Genomic DNA, 22,242 nt, shown 5'->3' on the forward strand with positions numbered 1-22,242 from the left:
ATCATCACTTGAATATTTATTACTGAAGACAATATCTCATCGAAAGATATGAATGCCACATTATTTTAAAATTAGAACACTTTGCATTATTCAAAAGTGCTTATTGGACTACAAATTCACTTGGCAAACTATGACTAGGGCAGGCCTTGTGACATTTACATTTCTTCTGAAGTTTATTGGGAAGGGGAGTGATGAAGAATATCAATATTGTGGCTCCGTCCTCACAGTATTTTAGATGGGGTGTGTATGTGTATGTGTATGTGTATGTATGTGTGTGTGTGTGTGTGTGTATATGTGTGTGTGTGTGTGTAGATATATATATGTGTGTGTGTGTGTGTGTGTGTGTGTGTGTATGTGTATATGTGTATGTGTGTGTAGATATATATATATGTGGTTAAACCTTATACAAAGCCTGAGAAGTGGGAGGTCTGTATTTGCACAAGTGCAGTCCTGGGAAGTGTTGTGTTCTAATTTATTGGAGACACTTTGCTTTTGAAGAAGGTGGGGCATACTTGCCCATGCCGACCCCATGAGTCCTTATGCTGGAGCTGTGTTTTTCACTTTTGGACTGGAGAATTGTCAAGTAGTCCGCATTGGGTCTTGCCAGATACACAGCCACCTTCTCCTCTGGCAGTATAGTACAGTGCTAAAATATAACAGGAAATGCTGTTAGAATGAGATCTGCTTGATGCATTAAGTCAGGCCTTGGACGGCTGCTTAAGTTTCGCCTAGTCGTGCCCTCTGTTTTGTGTGAGCGTAATGTTCCGCTGGTTTAGGTGTTTGAGGTCTCTGCTTGTAAAATGGGGGTAGTTTGATGCTTTTGGAGAACTCGAGTCTTTTCATGTGTGCTAAAGTGGCAATTAGATTCAATTTTGTGAAGCAGGTCCCCTGAGCCGAGGTGCTTGCACAGTAAACACGAGCTATTTATGTCGAGCAGGGTGACTGCGCACAATGAGGAGGCGTCTGCGGCCAATATTCATAGAAATGTCTAACTCCAGCTCTTGCAAGCAGCAAGAATGAATTAAAAGAATCGGCTGTGTGAAAAAGTGGGTAATGGAGATCATAGCCACTGCTTTTGAATGTACCGTTGGTCACACAGTGGCTGAAAGGTGCCTCCTGTGTTCTTAAAGGAAAGACACTGCAAGCGCTGGTGAAAATGAAATCGGAGTTTGTCAAGGGGAAGCCTGGGTGCCTGGCGGGGAATGGGTGCATCTGTCTGCTAGCTGCAGCTACCGCTTGGTGCTGTGTTGGGCAAATACATTATAGATTATCACGCTGATGGTGATGAAGCCTGTAATGCTGCCTGGCTGCACGTGTGTGATGGTGTTGAGTATTCAGTTGCTCAAGGAGCAAAGTAGTTTGCCGTCCAGATTCTGTGAGGGAAGAGGAAGAGGTCAGTTCAGTTGGGATTAAAACCGAACGTGGGGAACTGAGTGAGAGAGAATAATGTGGAGGAAAGGTGGGTGGGGAACACAGTTTGAGGGAAAGGACTGAGAGGACAGAAGAGGGGGCAATGCCTAAAGATGCCACACCTCACATTAGATCCAGAAGAGCTATATGATACATGGGGAAGGAGTACTTGGGAGGCTGATCAAGAGACAGGTAATGAAAGGTAGAGGGCGAAGGGGAGGTGATGGCCAGGTATCAGAAACCTGAGGAAAATGGCGGTGGGGACATGGAGTTCTCCCAGTGTGCCAGAGGGAAAGGATCTGAGGGAAGAGAGGAGATGGGTGGTGGCCAGAAAGAGTGGCTGGCTGGCAAAGTCTCAGTGTGTGGATCCCTGTTTCTAAAATGAATGGCGGCAGCAGCCTTCTCCACCCTGCCACACCCCAGATGTACTCCTTCCTTCCTTCCTTCTGGATACTGCCTGATTTGTGAACCACTCTAGGCGGTTCACAAAAATAAACATAATAAACACATAAGGTGTAGCTGATGACTACACCTTATCGACTCAGCACCTCTTGCTTTAGACTAAAATTCAGTGCAAGATTGCACCATTTTGCTACAACGTGGCTTCGCAACAGTGGTACAGCTGACCTTGTGGCCTCTTGCATGCTTGTAGCCCTGAGGGATCCCTTTACCTGGAGTCAGTGCCATGGCAACTGTTCCATCGACCTGTGGACTGAAATCGCATCTGTGTGGGGGATATTCTAGCTTCATGTAACTATCATGCCTCCAGTTCTCATGAGCAATTGTCCAAACCTCTCTCACGTCCTTTGGAGGTGGATGCCCTTGGTGGTGGAGGAACTCAGTTGTTTGTGACATACCCTTCTCTGCTTTCTTGATGGCAAAAACATAATTGGGTTCTTTCTTCAGCCGAGTGGTGCACACTTCCCCGGCATTGCCCACCTTGAAATAATTAGCAGGTTGATGCTTCTAGGAATACCACCAGCCAATACCGTGGGAGCCTTGATGTCCCCAGGAGGAGAGCCTGGATGCTGTTTTCCTTCTGATGCAAATGACTGCTGGCCACCAAAGGTCTGGTTTAGGAACTTGAAAACCGTGTGTCTGCCAGAATTAAAATACTTGCACTGTAAGGGCTGCCCTTTCATAACTTACAAATCACTCCAGAAGCACATAGTGTATGTCTGGTCATGTTAATTTAACATGACCATACACTATGGCTGCCGATATGTTTCCGCACGAAATGCAAAGTTCTGGTTATTACCTACAAAGCCCTTAACGTCTTGGGTCCAGGTATTTAAGAGAGTGCCTTATTTGTCATGAACTCTGTCGCCTACTAGGATAACCTGAAGAGGTCCTGTTACGGTTGCCTCTGGCATGTTTGCTGGCAACCTGGGACCGTGCCTTCGCGGTGGCTGCCCCAGGGGTTTGGAATAAGAGCACCCCTTCTCTGCTTGTTTTCTGGGAAATCCTCAAGACGTACCTGTTTTCTCAGGCTTTTAACTGAAGATTTTAAAATGTAATAAGTTTTTTTCTGCGATCTTGTTTTACTAGTTTTGTGAATTTTAATATTTCTTTTGTTTTTAATTTGTACACTGCTTAGAGATGTCTCTATCAGGCGGTATAGAAATATGATAAATACATAAATGACATGAAGATAGGAAGCCTTCACAGGAATGAACTGGTGGGGAAACCATTCACCTGGTGAACTGGATGTGGGGATTGCTCTTCCCAAGGCCTTCTGTAGACGAGTTGCAGATGTTGCTTGGTCTACTCTGCATCACAAGAAGCTGAATCCTTGGGCCTGCATAGATTTCGTATAAGCGTAATATATTTGCAAATTGGCTTGCTTTGCATAATTCCGCGTCTGCCCATGAAGACCCTGCAGCTTAGCACCCAGATTGCGGAACACCTGACACTGGCCATGCTTTCAAGCTTGTGTTCCACCTTAAGAACTAGAAACTTCCTGGTGGGCTTGCTTTTTAAATGAACTCTTCTCGAATCCACTGACACTCCTCGATTCCACACCACTTGCACGACACATGTGCACACACATAGCTTAGCGCATGACAGCAGGGCATAAAGCAAGAGTAGAGTTGGGTAGTATCTGCCACTTCTGCCCCATCCCACCCAGTTCTTCTTCTCCAGTGTGCTTGAGCTGAATATTATACAGCAATCACCTTTAAGTATGTTTAATATTTAAGCAAAGCTTGCTACTGTTGAAGTATAGAATCCCCTCTCCGCGCTTCCTCTCTTCAGATAAATGGCTGGAATCTGCGTGTGTGTTTTTTTTTAAAGGCACTCAATATCTTTGTTTTCCATCTTTTGTCCTTGTTTAGTGGGTAGAAGCTTCCCGACTTAGTAAAGGTATTATGACTGCCATTTGAATGTCACACAGCAGGCCATTGCGTCCCTCAGTCTGGTGCAGAGCTTTTGCCATCTCTGAAGGATCTGAATATCAAGTCACTTGGGGTCCCGGATATGAACTGTAACTCTCCCACTGCTTCCGGGAATGTTGTAAGGATTCTGAGAACCCGAGCCTCAGGCCTTGACTCCTGAATTCCTGTGTATCTAATTGTTGACTTCTAATGCACAGACCCCCAACTGTGCATGGAAGCTATTTATCAAGGGAGGAAAATGGCATGATGTTTTGACGGGAGCACAGAAACATCTGGCCATTTTTAGGAAGTGCTGTGCTTTAATCTCTCAACTATTGCTGGTGGGCACACAGTTGGATTCAATCCCTTGTTTCAGATGTTGGCCATTGTATTGAAATTGTAAGTAACTGACTTAATTTAATCATATGCTCCCCAAATCGCTAAGTCTTTGAGTCTCAAAGTCCACTCCCAAGTAGTGCTGGATTAAAAATGTTGTGCTCCAGGCTTGGCGCTATCGGGCTGGTTGCCTTTTTGGAACAAGTGAACCTTGTTAGGTTCAGTTCTTATTGGTGAGGCGACATGTCTGTTGACTATGTTTAAATGGAACCATATTGTGTCTGTTTTTGCAGCTGCTCTGGCAGGTTTTTTAAACTATTGGCTTTAATAAACCGCAAAATAACAGCTCATTGCAACAACCCCTCTCTTGTAGGTCGCACAAAATGACTTTCATGGTGAATCCAAATGGAACAGTTGTACTTTAATAGTAACTTTATTTCTCCCAGGGAACTGTCTCGTATTGTACCCCTCGACTATGGCTCTACCAGTGGATTGTTTTCTCTTCATGAGAAGAACAAAGGAACTCTGTTGCAACCCAGTGTGATGTCATATCTTCCGAAAGAGTGGGGACTCTATCTCTGGAGCATGGATACCACCTTTCTGGCACCATTTCTAGTCATTGTAAGGAAAACTAATAAAGCCGTAGCTTGGGTGAGGGGCAGACCCTGCATGCCTCGATATTGATTGTGGATCATTTTGCACATGTAGCACAATAGTGAGCAATCATTTCTTGGACTGTACCACATCAGGCTGTGGGTGGAGGGACTGCATGTGGGGAAAAAACCCCACACTGGGTGTAGAAAACTAGCCTTTCAGAGGGCATGTTCTATGTCCAGGGTGGGATTCTTTCCTGTAAAGGCCGTTGGGGATGTAGTGATGCTCTTCCCTATGGATTAGGAGCAGTCTGTGATATTGCGCAGGAGGGCTTTCTGGTTTATAGAGCTGCTTCTTAGCCACTCACTCGCCAGGTCACCTTTAGTCAACAGACTCTTCTTTTTCAAAGACTGAGCTTAGCTGCTAACCTTGGAATGAGGTGAGGCTCTATTGCATACTGGGGAAGTACCACGTTCTGCTTGCTCGGCTGTTCCGTTGTGAACACGGGCAGGGACAGTGTTAAATCTCAAACAGGTAACTCATAAGCTGTACCCAACCCTAGATGTCAGTCCCTATTGGTACTTGAGAATGTTGACAAGTGCTGTTCTCTTTGGAAGTCTTCTGAAGCCTGTAATGAAGGGACAAGTAAGGCATGAAGTCTGTGTGCTCAAGATTAATGCATCTGTTCAATAGCTGGCTCCTCGCGACTTTATGCCTGCCTAACGCTCCTGTGCCTTTATCCTAGCAACCACGCAGGACAACTCCAGCTGTCTGTGGTCAGCCAGACAGCTCGGTTTTATAGAAGAGCTATTTCAGATAGGTTCAATATCTGTCTCCAAAGCTAACATGCCAGAGCTTTCTTTGACTGTAGCTGCCAGGTACAGGTAGCTTCAGGGAGACGCCTGCCGAGTGGGAAAATATGGAAGAGGAAATGGCTAGCTGGGTGAGTAGGGTCTTTGGTGAAGCTGACTTGGTGCCTTCTACAAAGATAAAATGGGCAAGAATTACTTCACTGTAGGAGAAGAGGGCAAAGGCGACTAGAGTGGTTAATCTGAACGGTTGCAAGGAGTTCTCTTGCCTGCATTTGCTGCTGGCTCCCGTGAAGGTTGCCAGTTCTTCCAGGTGAAGGGGACTGCAAGATGTTAGGGGCTATAGGCGAGAATCCCCATTTGTGGCACCTGGATCTTTAAAACTGGCCATTTCAGCAGAGCTTCAAACAGTTAAAGGATACGAGGATCACATTCTGGGTTTGGGAAAAGTTTAAGATCATGGTTGCAGCTGAAAACGGCTTGGCAGCTAGGAATGAATTCAGGTCAGCTTGAACACGGCAATTCTAAACAGGTGCCATGGTTGGAATAGATGGTGCCGATCACGTGTAATCTAAAGCAAACGGGCATTAGTGACATCCTCTAAAAATGGGACATTGGCTAATATCTGTTCAAATAGCCATAATGCAGCATTCTAAAAGCCTAGCAAACTTCTTCCCACTTTCCTGCTTTTTCTCACAGCAGTGCGCCTGTAAGTTGTTCATATATTGAGCAACTTACCGCCCTGAGCCATTTTTGGAAGGCCATTTATAGACATAAAATAAATAAAATACATTGGACTGCAAATCTGGAAGGACTTTGCTCGTGTGCCGACTTGCAAATTAGGTCATATGTCTGAATGTCTAGGAGCTGGTGAACCCCATTCTAAACTTCATTTTTGGCCTAACTCTGGGGCCATGGAGGAGTGAAAAGTACATTATGTCGTTCTTAAAACTAAAATACAACATAGTACAAAGGTATTGTGAATTCATATTCACAGTAATGTAGAATTCCTGCTTTTTAAACAACGCAGTAATCTATGTTGCATGACTTATATAGTCAGTAAAGGGGAGATGCTTTAAAGAAGAAGGTTTTTTTTTCCTTAAAGGAGAAATAGAAACTTGATTTAAAAAGCTGTGTTCCCCTTGAAAGCTTCCCAGAATAAGAGGGAGAGACATCTTTTTAAAGAAGACGTTAGCCATAAGAGTATCGTTTTAATTTTCTTGCCTTCTGAATGATCCTGATTTCTTGTAATCATAGTGCTAAAAGCAAAGTTTTTTTTTTTTTTTAAAAGAATAAATGATAATGGTGCACATGCTTGAGGCAGTGATTAGGAACGCATCCTAAAAAGCCTTTTTACTGCTATCTCCAGTTGAAAAGGAGCTCTGGAGATGTCTTCATGGTTGGCAGCTGAGTGAGATGTGAGTGAAGGTTACCTTTGAAGTGCGGTGTGGGGCACAAGTTGCTTAACCCATTTTTGCGAGAATGCTCTTCTCCTCTTAACGCAGGCTAAATGCAGGAGGGTTGTGTGTTAAAATATTCAAGTTGGTTAGACATCTTTCAAGTCTGGCTGCCCCAGTAGATTCTGGTCCATGAAGCAAACCTATCAACAGTGTGCATAAGTAATTCCATGTTTTGGAGGCATGAGAGCTTGTCTGGCGCATTCATGGTGGTGGTATTCAACTTGATACTTCTCGACCATTATTAATTCCAGAGGCAGCAACTTCAAATTGTGATGTTACATTTTTGGCGTATTAATTAGGCCTGTTTCCTTTTGGTTGGCAGATTTTCTTTTGGTGAAAAAGGAACAGCCTTCTATGTAGCTGCTTGTATAGCCACGTTGCTAGTGATCAAACAGAAATCCCTGGATTATGGAATTCACTTCAGCTGCCTCAGTGGCAAGAAAAGAAATATTTAGCTCGGGAAATGGCAGCTTAAGGGTCCCAGATGTCTAATTATAACTGTGAGACATGGGTTTTGTTTTGTTTTTGCCTTTGTCTGCTAATATATTCATCTCATTTCCAGTCTACAGGCAGGATATGTGTGTGTGTATATATATATAAAGCACGTGTAAGGACAATTTCATTGTGAATAACCTACAGCTGGAGCACAGACTGAAAGGGCTGTGGAAAATGTTAAGTAACTGAGGTTCTCCAGCATGCCAGTCACTGGATCCAGAGTTCTGAGAGCTTCAGCTCCGTGTAAATCTGTGCACGATGATAAGCACTTCACTGTGTGCCTGAGTGCTTCACTTCAGTGGACTTAGCATGTTATTTATTTAGCAAATGTATAGGCTGGCCTTTGCCTCAGTCCTTCTCGAGTTGTGCAGCAGATCCTGTCCATCGGTATGGTGTTACTTTCAGTGGAATGTGCCTGTTGTGTCTTGACAAGTTCACTGTGTGCCAGGGTGAGGGAGCTTTGGCCTAGCTACCTCTGCTGCAGGGGGGTGCATTACCACTTCTCCTCCAGCACACTCTCTCTGAAAGGATTGTGCAAAATCACCAGTCTGCAGGGGCCAAACATGTTTGTAAAACCTTTTTCCAACTTGTTTAAAAGAGAGAGAGAGAGAGAGTGAGAGTGTTAAGCCTCAGTTTTGCTTGGTGGTCAGAAATGCTGGCTAGTTCATCCCTCTCAATTATGCGTTCACAGAACCCTCTCTCGAAATAGAGCATCCCCCCTGTTGGTGCGGCTTCCGTTCTTGTCCTTTGACAGCCAGCCCCCTTCCTGCCCTCTCTTGGGTTTCATTTTATCCAGACCTCGACTCAGCCGTAAAGGGCTCAGGACAATTATTATAACTAATAAGCGAGTGTGTTTCTGTAAAAGGATTGCCAAAGGGGCACAGCCTTGGTGTCTGCCGATAATGTTGCTGTTTGCTCCTTAAGCCCACAGGCAAGTTTGTCACCTACCTAGGGTGGGTTTTTCTTTTTGACATGGAAATAGATTTCGCTCTCCTAAGCTTGAATTGGGATTTGCAATTGAAAAGATCCTGTGAATCTTTACTGGTGGCACTCCAAGGAGCTCGCTAGTTTGCAGATTCGGCTAGCTAGCCATGTTTTATAAGGAAATAATACTGAGGTGTGTGTTTCTGGGTGGAGTGGGGCAGGGGGGCGCTTATGGATGTGATGCCCAGAACAGCATTATGTAGATGCTTGGTTCTGGAGGAGGAGAAAACAGGGTGGCACATTTTACAATTGTTAAAATCCCCAAAACACAAAGGGTATGATTGTGGGGGTGGAGGCACCAATTTCAAACTGTCTCCTGTCACTTGAAACCACCTAATGGCACAGCAGGGAATTGACTTGACTAGCAAGCCAGAGGTTGCCGGTTTGAATCCCTGATGGTATGTTTCTGAAAGGCTTCATCCTCTCATACTGCGCGGGAGGTGGCAATGGCAAACCCCTCTTGTATTCTACCCAAGACAACCACCGGGTTCTGTGGTCGCCACCAACTCGACGGCACGCTTTATCTTTGGCTTGGAGGGATGTGTTGCCGGAGAGCGTGTGGCAGAGTCTGGTGCGGTTCCACTGCAGCTCTAGGTGGAACCCAGAGGGTGCTTTTATGTTCACTCTCCAGTTTCCCCTTGGATGTGAGGAGGGCGGAAGAAAGTCTCCCGCGGAAGTGTGGATGTCCCAAAGACCTCCACTCCCTTGCTGAGAGAAAAACTCCGTTTGCCATTGGCTGACAGTTTCCAAGCACAGAAATGTCTTGTGGTCGTCGAAACCCATCGAGAAAGGTTGGATTCTAAAAACCCAGATAAGTGGTGGTTGGTGTGTGATGCTTTAAAATCCCCACCAGTGTCTGTTTCTAGGTAGGTTTATGGAAGTACTCGGGTGACCCATTATGTGCTAGAGTGAGAGTGGCAGCCACCTCTGATCTGATCAGAAAAATCCTCATCTGCCCTCCAGGTGAACATACTTTAAATGGGATCAAGTATGTGGCCATATGTTACCCTGACAGTCCTGGTGGGTGTACTAGGATTTGCCAGTTACACCATCCTTGCATTGTCTCTGCCTCATTATTGATAGCGCCTTAAAAAAAACCCCAAACACACACCAAATCTGCTACCTTTCTGAGAGGATAAGCTGAAAACAAAATGTGCCTTTTGGAAGAATCTACCAGGGAAAAACTACTTCATTTTTGCTCTGTGCAGGGGATGGAAGCCAGCATCAAATGAAGGGCTGTTATCAATCTTGCTGAAAATAAATTGACTTGTTAATGCAGGGGGTCCTCAAACGTGGGTCTGTGGGTCCCAATGATCAGGGGGTCCTCAAACGTGGGTCCCAGTGATCTGTGGCTAGGGTTGATGGGATGTATAGTCCAACATCATCTGGGGACCCAAGTTTGAGAACCCCTGTGAAAATGCTTAAATTCACAGAAATAGCAGTAAAAATTAATAACCATTGTAGGTTTTAAGTGTTTGAAAAGCAGGGAGTCAAATGTTCTGATTTCTTCTGACTTGGTTGTTCCACTTTGACTCCAGTGCAGGCCAAAATGGAGTTGGTAACATGTTCAGCTTATCAGAATTACTTCAGATCTTGTTCATATGGGGACACATAACTACAATTCTCTTTGTGTGGTAAGGTGATTGTGGTGATGTATCCTGATCTTAATACTGTATTGTTAGACATACTGCACTTATAGGAAGCTTGTTTAAACAAACAAACAAACAAACAAACAAACAAACTTCTACAGCGCTTAAAATAAACCCCATAGTGATTTACAAAGATAAAATAACCTCAGTGTTTGAAAACAAATCCAGTTAAAGCAAACAAACAAAAACACCAAACCCATCAGTTTTTGCTCCTGTTCTTTTCCTAGGTCTGAGGAGACTGGGAGTTGGGATGGCTTTATGAAACTGAATGAGCTGTCAGGGCCATTGCTTGAAGTTGCAAGCAGAAATGTGTTTTCCTATTGTTCATCCCAGTGCCATCAACCAAACTTGCTCTTTCACATCTCTCTCCTGTGCTCACTCCACTACTTTTTCTGTGTGTGAATACTTAAGGGTTGTTTCCCCGATTTGTTGCCCATCAGTGGTCTAATAATTTGGATGTGGCCTCCCACTTCCCAGCTGTTGTTGACTACAACTCCCATAGACCCCAGCTGCAGTGGTCGAAGCACCTTTCGAAGCGGTGATTCTCTGATATTTAGCAGGGGGAGAGCAACTGGCCCTATCCATCCCCAGCACAGCATCCCTCCAGTGGCTGTTGCTGGTGCTTACTTGGTATTTATTTTTGGAGTGTGAGCCCCTTTGGGACAGGGAATGTTTTCTATTCTATTCTATTCATGTTCCTCTGAAAACTGCCTTGAGAACATTGGTTGAAAAGCATCATATTAATATTAGTAGCTCTAGTTAAATGCACTAGCTTGAACTGCTTGAGCTTCACCTTTGGTCCTGTATGCTTTTTGATTAGAGCTGCCAATTTAAGATTAGTGTCATAAGAATGCTTGGAATGTGTGTAGGATGCACCTCCGTTGCAGGTGGGGCGGCAGCTTCTCACCCATCTGATGTTGAGAGCGGGGTTGGCGGTGAACAAGGGGGACGATACTCGGTGACCTTGCAAGGCGTTTGACGAGGGGAGTTGCAAAGTTTATGGGGGCTGGAAACATTCTTTAAAAGTTAGGTAACTGGCATCTTTGTTTCGTGGTGTTGCATTGCAAGCAGAAGGGTTGGGTACTCTGCACGAAATATATCGACAACCTGGTTCAAAATCTTTGCAAATGGGTGTGCGCACATGTGATGCATTGGTCACCTTGCTAGATTCCACCCCCTGTGGTTTGTAGATAGGGTCCTGGCAGGACTCCTTTCCATCGGGACTTGTTTAATTTTTATCTCCGATCTCTGTTGATTTCCAAAGCTTATTTTTAGCTCCGCTTTTTTCTGCCTCTCTTATCTCTCATCCACAGCGACAATTGATGCTTAATAAGCGAAAAGCTTTTCCCGGCTTCTGTGCTGGCTTGAAAGAGCACCCCATTGACTCTGAGCTGAGTGACGGGCAGGCTTCCCTGCCTGCAGCTGCCTTTGCTGCCAGAATCACCCAGGGTGCAGCATCCTCACAGAGCTATGCAGGGGCTTGAAAGGTGCTCTTCTGAGAACAGCAGTGACCAAAGCTGCTCTCTCAATTAGCTCCTCGGGGACCTTCCTTTTCGCCAGTTTCTTTGGGGTGTTGATGAGCTGATAGCACACAGTGATAAACTATTTCAGTCGTAGCCAAGTACTGTATCAAAGACAATGGTTATTTCCCCCATCCCCAGTCGGAGAGGAGAACGTAAGAAATAGCTATCTTAAGGCCAACTTCCAAAGTTAAGAATGGTTGGTTCTGATTGCAAGTAGGTCATAGGAGCACAGGAAGTGTCCTTCTACCGAGTCAGACCACTGGTCCATCTAGCTCAGTATTGTCTGCACAGAGAGCTGGTCTGGTGGTAGCAACAAGCATGACTGGTCCCCTTAGCTAAGCAGGGTCCGCCCTGGCTGCAGATGAATTGGGAGCCTCCATGTGTGAGCACTGGAAGATCTTCCCCTTAGGGGAATATGGGGCTGCTCTGGGAAGAGCATCTACAGGTTCCCAGTTCCCTCCCTGGCAGCTTCTCCAAGAGAGGGCTGAGAGAGTCTCCTGCCTGCAACCTGGGAGAAGCCACTGCCAGTCTGGGTAGACAGTACTGAGCTCGATGGACCAAGGGTCTGACTCGGTAGATGGCAGCTTCCTGGGTTCCACTGGCAGCGGCTTCTCAGGAATCTCTCCCTGCCCTGTCTTGGAGATGCTGCCAGGGAGGGAACTTGGAACCTTCTGCATTCAAGCCTGCAAGTGCTTTCCCCAGAGCGGCCGCATACCCTAAGGGGAATATCTTACAGTGCTCACACGTGCAGTCACCCATTCAAATGCAAACCAGGGTTCACCCTGCTTAGCAAAGGGGACCGTTCACGCTTACTTCCACAAGACCAGCTATCATCCCCAAAGTCGTCTGTGTGGGGGGAAATGTGGTTTCATGTAGGTGCTGACTGCGTTTCCTTTGCTGTGCTCTTTTGGTGACTAATAAAATAGCTCTTCTTACAAAATAAAATGTGTTTGGGGCTTCAGATAATCTTCACAAAGACCTTTTGCTCTTTTTGTAGTCTGTCCTTCCCCTGGATCAGCAGCGAGCCATGTCCTTTTAGATCAGAAACTCTGGGTTCCTTTTGCGTGTTCACTGCACAAATATAGAAACACAATTGATTTTTTCTTTAGGCTTTAGTGCAAGTAGCACAGTTTTGAGTGGCGCTGTTGTCTGACTGGCTACCCCCTTAAATTTAATAATTTGTGGGCTTGTATGAAATGTGTTAGCTGTGAAACAGAATTGCCTCTGCTTTGGGACCCAGTCTGGCAAGTTTTCTTTTATTGGGCCGTTGCTTTGTCCGTGAATGCAAATGAAAGTTTCCTTTTATACAAATCCCTTTTCCATGAATGCAAAGGCAGGCTTATGCATATATAGACATGTATTCTCATGTGCCAGCACACAGGTGTGTACACTTCTTAAGTACACCGAACCGGTCTGCCTTCTGCCCGTTGGGCTCCAGCTAGACTCCGGTCTGTGCAGAGCATCTGTTAAGTTCCAAAGGGGAGAGAGCGCTGCTAGCTCAGCATCCTGTGCCTTAATCCCCATGAGTCTTCCCTTCCGAGGTCTTAACTTTTTGAACCTGGTGCCCTTTGGGAACCCAGCTGACAATTTTACCCCGAGTGTGTCAAGAAGAGGACTTGAGCTGTACGGAGCCGTCTTAGGTCGCTTCTGTCAAGAACCTCAGAATTAGTCCACAAAGGACACACATAAAAATAAAAAGATGGCGGGGGGAGAAACCCCAAAGTTCCAAGGGTCTTAACACTCCAGGCCCCTGGCTTTGTGGCCCAGCCAAGTCACCCCAACTTTCCAGGCCTCTCATTGGCTGCTTTCTCTCTGAGCGACCCAGCCATTTCCATACTCATAAAATACAGTTCTGTACGGAGTGGTGACCACTTGGGACGTTCTCAAGCACTCTTGCTTTGCCTTCACATTTTCCGTTGTGGGCACCTCAGCCAGCCCAGACCGACACAAACAATGTGCCAAGAAGCTGGGCCTGTGACCCTCCCAGGGTACCTACCTTCCGTGCAGCCCGCAAGGAGTGAGTCCAGGTCTTTCCACTGGCCACCGTTGAGACGTCTCTTGCTGCCCACTTACCAGTATTCCCACCCACCTAAAATGCAGAATCCCAACTGCTGATTTGGTGGAAAGGCAAATGATGGCTCAGAACGATCGGTCCTCAAGCTGGGGTCTCCAGACGTTGTGGGACTGCAACTCCCAGTGTGGCCTTTGGTCCCTGTGGCAGGGGATGATGGGAGTCGTAGTCCATTAACATCTGGGGACCCAAACCTAGACTAGTGGGGGGAAGGGAAGCACATTTTGAGATGCTTCCTCTCCTCCATTGGCCTTTTCCTTTTTAGCCCAGCTTTTTATTTTTGTAGTGACACGTATGTTTGTTTTTATGCATTTGGGTATTGTATTCATTCATTCTGTTTATATACCGCTCTTTCTAAAGTGCCTCAGGGCAGTTTAAACTAAACTGAAAAATACATTGATTGATTGATTGAGTGCCATCAAGTCAGTGTCGACTCTTCGTGTTGACCACATCGATAGATCCTCTCCAGGCCGATCTGTCTTCCACTTGGCCTTTCAGGTCGCTCCGTGGTGCCTTCACGGCTGTCGTCATCGAGTCCATCCACCTTGCCGCTGGTCGTCCTCTTCTCCTCTTTCCTTCAACTTTCCCCAGCATTACGGACTTCTCAAGGGAGCTGGGTTTTCGGATACTACAAAATACATACTAATTAAAATAAAATAGCCCTTTTGTACTGCATATTAATTTTGTCTGATTAATTTGGTGTTGAACTTAGAGAGTCTCCTGCTTGAAGGTTGGTAGATCTCCAGTTGTATTTCTTTGTGTTTTGACTGCAGTTTTTCTTTGCTTCTGTCTATTGCTGGGACAGTAGTGGAGCTTCCTAGTGGCCTAAGCAGGCTGGCGACCTGCATCGTCGTATCTGTATTGCAAACCGTTCTTCTTCAGAGTCTTTCTGTGTTTCTTTTCTTGACATTCCAGAAACGCTCCTTCTGTTTTTACTTTATTTTCTGAGTAGAGGTGCCTGGTAAGCCATTTTAGTTGGTTTCGGTGAAACTACGGAGTCAGTGCTCTGCAAGGTGGTGCGTGAGGGACGCTGAAGTCGGGGAGATTGTGGTGACCCTTACTAGCAGCAAGAGTCGGCCAGCAAAAGAGTTAAGACCCTTGCAGGGCCGGCCTCTTTCCCCTTTCCTGGGTCACACTGCAGCTGTGACCAGCGGCCTGCCCCGCTGGCTGTCTCTTCTGAGTGGAGGAGCTGCAGCAGGAGGGGGCTTCCTTTCCCCCTTGTCTCAGGAGGTGGCTGTTTTCACCGGGGAGGGGAGGGGATGCCTACTTCTTTTTCTCACCACCACCACCCCCGCCGCTCCTGGTGTCCTGGCAGCATTTGGCTTGCACCTCTTGGAAAGTGGACTGCTTTTTATAACATGTCTGTGCAAGAAATACATGCACCCTTTGCTTGTGGAGGGAGACGGACGACCTTCCAGGTCTCCTTGACTGCATTTTCTCTTGAGCAACCAGTGATGCAACTCAGTAGTGCCATTTCCTAGACTTTGCCTACGATAGTGTTGAAAGCGGATTGTTCACTGGTGGACTGGCCATTTAATGGGGCTGTTGTGCAACTCTGGCAGCTCCCAAGTGTATGCAAATACTTTCCTCAAATACCTTAATGCTTGCAAAACCTGAGCTGCAGTCTCCATGCTCCTGTCTGCTGCGTTTTGCTTGAAGTGTTCTTGGGGTGGGTGGTTTTATGGGACTCGAGTGAGTGGGTTGCTCCTAGGCCTGGTTCAGGCCGATGCACGCGCACAAATGCATTCACCAATACATGCACGTTTACTGTCTCTGCTGCTGATCCTAGTTAAGCTGAACCTGAGCGTGCTTCCAAATTTACACTGAGTATCTGAGTTCAGTCTGGGCCCAGTGTGCATCCAAACCGTGCTTTGATCTATATGTTTTGGGAAAGGATGCACTAAAATCGGCAGAAACGCTTCTTCAAGGCACTTGTGAAATCAACAGATTTCAGCAGAAGTGCCTGTAGTTTCTGCCAGTTTCATAAATGCCTTGAAGAAGAGTTTCCGCTGATTTTAATGCATCCCTTTTCAAAGCAAGATTATCTGGCATACTGAAGGCCTCAAACGCTTGATTGAAATACTAGAAAAGCAAATGGTTGTGACTGCTTAGTTTACGCGGGCTGCTAAACTTGGCTATGATTATTATTTATTTATATTTAATTATTTAAAATATTTATACCCCGCCCCTCCGGTGCAATGCTGCTCGGGGTGGCTTACGACGATAAGATAGACACAGATACAAGTAATAAAATTAAATTTTTAAAGAAGTCAGATTAAAAAGAATTATGAGGTTCAAATTAAAACTGACAATTATAAAAAGCTACAGAACACTATTCTTGAGTGTGCACGGCTCTGAATCATGAGCTGTTGGACTACTAAGAAGAGAAAATGCCTCTCCCAGACACATCTGCTTATCTCTTGAAGGCAAGTCATGGACCACACTCACTCACTTCAGCCTACAGCTCTGAGTGAAAGTCTGCTGTTTTCTGGTGGATTAGAATGAGTTAATAGTTTAAGGTTAAAGCTTAGGTTGCAGGTAGCATTTCCAACGCATGACACTAGACTGCCCATACCCAAGGTTGCTTAACATGAGATTAGTTAATCCTTAAATGCTGTAATCACCCTTTTATCTGGCAGTCAGGATGGTAAGGGGGTGAAAACAGGGATATTTCCTCCCCGCTCTTCCTGTATGGGCTTTTGAGCAACAAACTGTTCTAAATGGTGTGGGTGTGGGTGTCAGTGCAAACTGGGAAATAAATCCAGATTTAAGAAATGTGTTCTCATGTAAGTAATCTAGGAGGGGCAGGCTTGGTTTCCATGCAGTTCCCCTAGAAGAGTTTCAGACAAAGTGTTGAAAATATCACAACCATTGTGCAGAGTAGTTTCTTAATAAGTGGTGAATTTGCTCATATGCTCAGAGGCTGATCTCCGATTATGGAAGTAATCCTTCAGACAACAGTTAGAAGAAATCTGAATCGTTGCCCTCGCATGTTGTGAGAGCAGACTTGGGGTGTTAAAGGCTTGCTTTAGGAGAGGTGTTGAGTCTAGTCACTGCCAAAATTGCCCAGGCTCATCAATGAGAAGTTTAGCTGTGTCCGGCAATCAGAGAGTGACTGGGAAAATAATCCTGGATGCTGCAGAGAAGAGCGCAGTGCCAAAGTGGCAAAATAGTACACTTGATGCATGTACAACACATGTAGCATTTAAGAGAGCACCTCCTCCGGAGAGGAGAGCTGGTCTTGAGGTAGCAAGCATGACTGGTCCCCTGAGCTAAGCAGGGTCCGCCCTGCTTGCATCTGAATGGGAGACTTGATGTGTGAGCACTGGAAGAGATTCCCTTGAGGGGATGATGGGGCCACTCTGGGAAGAGCAGAAGGTCCCCAGTTCCCAAGATAGGGCTCAGAGAGAGACTCCTGCCTGCAACCTGGGAGAAGCCACTGCCAGTCTGGGTAGACAATACTGAGCTAGATGGACCAAGGGTCTGACTCAGTATAGGGCAGCTTCCTATGTTCTTAGGTTCCTCCTTTGTCATGAACCCTGACACCTATTAAGATAAGCCAGTTACGGTTGCCACCGGCTCATTTGGTGGCGACTCAGGACTGGGCCTTCTCTGGGGCTGCCCGAGGGCTTTGGAATGCACTCCCCGTCAAAATTATTATTATTACATAATAAGATGTATTATTATTATTATTACAACAAAATAAGAGCTTCTCCATCTCTAATTGCTTTTTAAAAGACCTTCAGGACACACCTGTGTATACTTTTAACTGAAATTAATTTTTTGTTTTGTGTTTTTTATTCTGTGAAATTGTTTTTACTCTTTTTAATTTATTTGTATTTCTCTCTTTGTAAGCCGCTTTGGCAGCTTTTGTTGAAGAGCGGTATATAACTATCCATTGTGGTGTGTTAAATTGTGTGCACCGCCTAGAGATACGTTTACCAGGCGGTCTGTGAAGATGATAAATGAATAAATATCTAAATACGGCTCTAGGATGTAACCTGTTGCCTACAACAAGCACATGCCCTTGTACACCAATTACCCTTTCAAGTGTCGTGGTGTGTTTTGGTCCCTCTGGTCTGCAAATTAGAGTTGTCATTATTTGTATATATATCATATCACACACACACACACCCAATACTAACTCCTTTCAACCTGTAATAAAGACCTCAGTCGGATTTTGTAAATTGTCTAAAGCTCCTGTTAATGATGTAGAAGTTTAATACGTTAAATATCTCTAAAAAGCCCAGCTCAGCCTGCTGAGAACGACCTCCTTGACAACCGAGGTGACGGAAGGTGGCGTCGGGTTGGAGCTGGCTGTTATCTTGACTGCCTGTAACTCATTAGCTCGTCTGGAGAGGGATAAGCAGCAGAAGAGCTGGGCCCAGCCAGCCTTTTCAGTCCCAAAGAAAATAAAAGCATTCCTGTGTCACTGGCTCCGCACTTATCTCTGCGTTCTGGTACGGTTTGTGCTGAACCCGAGCAGCTGGTGCCCTGAGTTAAGAGGGAACAAACTCAACATGGCGTGAAATTACTGCACCGCCGTTCACATGCGTTAGAGTTATATTGCTACCAGCTACAAGCTTGGCTGCTCTTGGTATGAATAATTAAATGAAATACTGCTTGGTGGTTTTTGTTTTAACCTTGCCGTATTGACAAATCGCAGCCCAGCAGGAGGGGTGTGTGTGTCAGAGCAGTGCTCCCGTGAGCCTTTCCGATGTGAGCATGTGCTCCCGAGTTAGAATGGGAGTCAGATTCTTTTTGGAAAGTGATCTTCTGAATAGGCATGGTTGAATATGGAAACGCTCAGGGGTAGGGTGTAACCGTTCTGTGTCGAAATGCAGAGCTGCCGTAACAGAATGGCATAAGCCCTGCTAACTGAGCAAAGAGACACCCTTTAAAGTGGTGATTCTCTTCTGTTTAGCAGGGGGAGAGCAACTGGCCCTATCTGTCCCCAGCAGCGCAGCATCCCTCCAGTGGCTGTGGCTGGGGTCTGCCTTGTGTTTCCTTTTTAGATTGTAAGCCCTTTGGGGACGGGGGGCCGTCTTATCCATCTGTTTATCTATCTATTTAACGTATTTTAATACCGCCCAAAGCACAAGTTCTCTGGGCGGTTTTCAAGAGAGTAAAACAACCAACAAAAAGATTAAAACATTTCAACAATTAAAAGTTAAAAGTTAAAGTTCTCTGTAAACCGCTTTGAGAACTTGGGTTGAAGAGTGGTATATAAATATCTGTAGTAGTAGAATGTACAGACAGGTTTCTCACAAGTAGGAAATATTCCAGGTTGGGGAGTCAGAGATGTCATCTTTCTTCCTTGGGCTGAAATGGGCTATTGCTTTGTTGGGGAACTTGGAATGTTGTTTGGTTATTGTTGAGTCACCCCAAGCAGTATTGCACTGGAGGGGCAGGGTATAAATAATACACTATAATAAATAATGGTGCCTGACCCAGCAGGGCTGTTCTTAGGTTCTTAACAGCCTTTGGGGTGATGGGAGTTATCGTCCCGCAGCATCTGGGGACCCAAGTTTGATAACCTCTGGTCGAATCCAGTGCAAAGGGAATACTACCCACCCACCACCCACCCTCCAGTAGCTCCATACAAATTAATCTTGTACTTGGTGCGCAAGGAACGTTGAAAAGCTATGTACTTGCAGCAATTTAATATTGGCAAGGCTTGTAATGGGCAAGGTGTCCTGGAACTAATTGAGTAATTAAAGGGAAGGAAAAAGGAAGTAATTGGATAGTGCCATTTATTGATCGGACATCAAACAGCATTCATAGTACAGTAGAGGTGAACACTTTGCTAATATGCTCTGAGTACCGGAGCACACCGTAATCTGGTGGATGCATAACATGAGGCACCCTAATACACTTACAGTTGGAATTCACTGTGAATAGACTGGATAAAATGCCTTGTTCGGGGTTTTTTGTTTGCTTGGAAATGTTTTGTTCATTGGGGTGGGTACGGGGAGCATATTTGAAAGCCGGTTTGACGCTTACCCCTTCCTCCTCTTCTTCTTTCAGGTCAGTAACAGATCCGCGAGATGGAAAGAGAGTTGCACTCAAAAAGATGCCCAACGTCTTCCAAAATCTGGTCTCTTGCAAAAGGGTCTTCCGTGAACTGAAGATGTTGTGTTTTTTCAAGCATGACAATGTAAGTAGCCTAGGACTGGCTTTTCATAAACGTTACCTGCCGCCCAGTCGGAGGCTTTCCCAGTTTGGCTTACTCAGGAGCCTGCTTTGCTTTGCCTTGGAGGCTTCCTTCCGATGAAGGGTGCAGGCATCCCCATCCAAGGCAGGCGGAGAAGCTGTTGGCAGCTGGCAAGTGTGCGGCTTGTTTCATTGCCACCGAAGCCTGCTCCTGAAGCCTCACTTCTCAACTAATTCACTTTGGATGAAACAGCTGGAGTCGCTTTCCTGTGCGTGGGGTTAACTCCTTGCTTTGCAGCCGCCGCTCTGCGTTGGAAAGAAAGCCTTAGCTTTGATTTCTGAAGTCCTCTCCCGCCCTCAAGGGAGGCTTGCTCGTCCGTGCTTGGTAATCAAATCGCCCTCCTTCTCTGTCTCCTTAGGTACTCTCTGCTCTCGACATCCTCCAGCCACCGCACATTGACTACTTTGAAGAAATGTATCCTAAACATTAAACAAACCACCTTGATGGAGGTTGGGGTGACTGACTCCAGTTTGCAGAGGTGCCTGCTAGGTTTGAACGTCTCACCTTTGAGCTTTCGGACATCTGCTGCAGCCCATATGGCATGCTGTTGGGTTGCCCTTTGGGGGTTCGGAAGGGTTCGGGGTGGTATTGGTGGTCCCCTTCAGAACAGCTGAGGGAATGGATGGCTTATGCGTTGGGTTGTTTTTTTCATGCTTGTTTTCTGGAAAGTGGTAGGAAAGGGTTGCAAAGGTTTTTGCAATGTGGCAACCCTGAACCAGTCGTTTGCCAAGGATAGCAGCTGCGGGGACGCCTGAATTGGATCAGGACCACCGCGCTGAGGCAGAGGAGGGGAGGTTAGCCCTGGTGTCGTCCCCCCCCTTTATGGGACAAATAGCAATGGGGAGCATGAATGGGGGGGGGAACAGTGGTGGTGGTGGAAAAGCACAGCCTTGCTTCCTGCCCCCACATGCCACTGTCCTCCTGTGATCCACGTAATCCTCTCTCCCGCTTCCCCCTACCATTGTTCAAGGTCTTTAAAAACAACAACACAAAAGCCCCCAACAACTGCAGGTTTGACCCTCAACGCTGTATCTGAAATGTTTAGTTTTGAAAAGTTGTGCTGTCGAGTCCGTGTCAACTCCTGGCAACCACAGAGCCCCGAGTTTGTCTTGGGTAGCATACAGGAGGGGTTGACCAGTGCCTCCTCCCATGCAGTGTGAGATGATGATGCCTTTCAGCACCTTCCTATCTCGCTGCTGCCCAATATAGGTGTTTCCCATAGTCTGCGAAACATACCAGCGGGGATTCGAACCAGCAACCTCTTGCTCCCTAGGCAAGTTACTTCCCTGCTGCACCATTCGGTTCATAGAGGTACAATCAAACCCTCACTTTCAGAGGCTTGTCAATTGCAACGTGGAAAGGTTTGCTCGTGCAGGCTCGGTCCCCACCACCTCAAGTGAAAAGCTCCTGAGTGACTGAAAAATGAGAGCTACAATTCTCTCTCCCCCTCCCCATTTTGTGATGTTTTAATGCCTTTTTGTAAGTTTTAGCTTACTAATATTCCTTGTGTGAATTCAAGGAGAATGTCATTGAAATATGTGGCGCCAAGGGCAGTGATTTAACTAAGAATTGTTTTTGTGCCTCTTCGTTCAGGAGTTTACCAGCTGACAGATCTAAAGATCTTAAGAGCAACAGTCTGCCTAGACTCATCCGGCTAATCACTTGCTATATTTAGAGCTGACTTAAAACATTAGAGCAGGTAAAAAGATAATTGCTGCAAGACATTTGAAAGGGCCTTGTTTGGCCCAAATTCGAATTGAGTTGAATCAAATTTGCCCAAATTTGTTTTGAATGAATCTCCATTCTGTTCAGTGGTTCAGCTTTTATTCTAATTCGAATCGAATTGGGGATAATATCGGGTATATCCCTACAGAAGTGCACTGGAGGGGTGGGGTATAAATATTTTAAATAAATAAATCTCCTCACTGTGATCTAATCGTTGGTGTACAGCAGCGTCTGATCATGGCCTTGGGTGGAAAATGCCATGCAGAGACAATCAAACTTCTCTACTTACATATGTACAGACATACAGCCCAGGTTTCTATGGCTGCTGGGCATTTGTAGTGCCCAGTGTATGCTTAAGGTTCTCAAGAATTCCACATGACATCCCCAGGCTTTTAATTAGATTTATAGTTGTAATATTTTCAATGTTGGGTTTTAAATGATTTCAATGTTTAAATGATTTTAAACCTTTAAATCAAACCGAGTAAACCGCCCCGAGATGCAATTTTTGGGCGGTATAGAAATATGTTAAATAAAATAAATAAAAATGATGATCACCACAGGAATAAACCCTCATTATTATTAATTATTATTACATTTATA

The 22,242-nt window shown here is 45.6% G+C and overlaps 1 protein-coding gene across 2 annotated transcripts in view; it reads left to right on the forward strand.

The window, feature by feature from the left end:
* Positions 1 to 22,242, forward strand: part of NLK (nemo like kinase) — a 54,686-nt gene that overhangs the window by 13,051 nt on the left and 19,393 nt on the right. For both annotated transcript variants that reach the window (XM_053275185.1, XM_053275184.1), the window contains exons 2-3: positions 19,731 to 19,860; positions 20,276 to 20,331. In XM_053275185.1, the coding sequence (XP_053131160.1) occupies positions 19,731 to 19,860; positions 20,276 to 20,331 (186 nt within the window). The remainder of the gene's footprint in view (positions 1 to 19,730; positions 19,861 to 20,275; positions 20,332 to 22,242) is intronic.

This window comes from Hemicordylus capensis, chromosome 12 (assembly GCF_027244095.1).
Source record: "Hemicordylus capensis ecotype Gifberg chromosome 12, rHemCap1.1.pri, whole genome shotgun sequence".
Classification (NCBI taxonomy): domain Eukaryota; kingdom Metazoa; phylum Chordata; class Lepidosauria; order Squamata; family Cordylidae; genus Hemicordylus; species Hemicordylus capensis.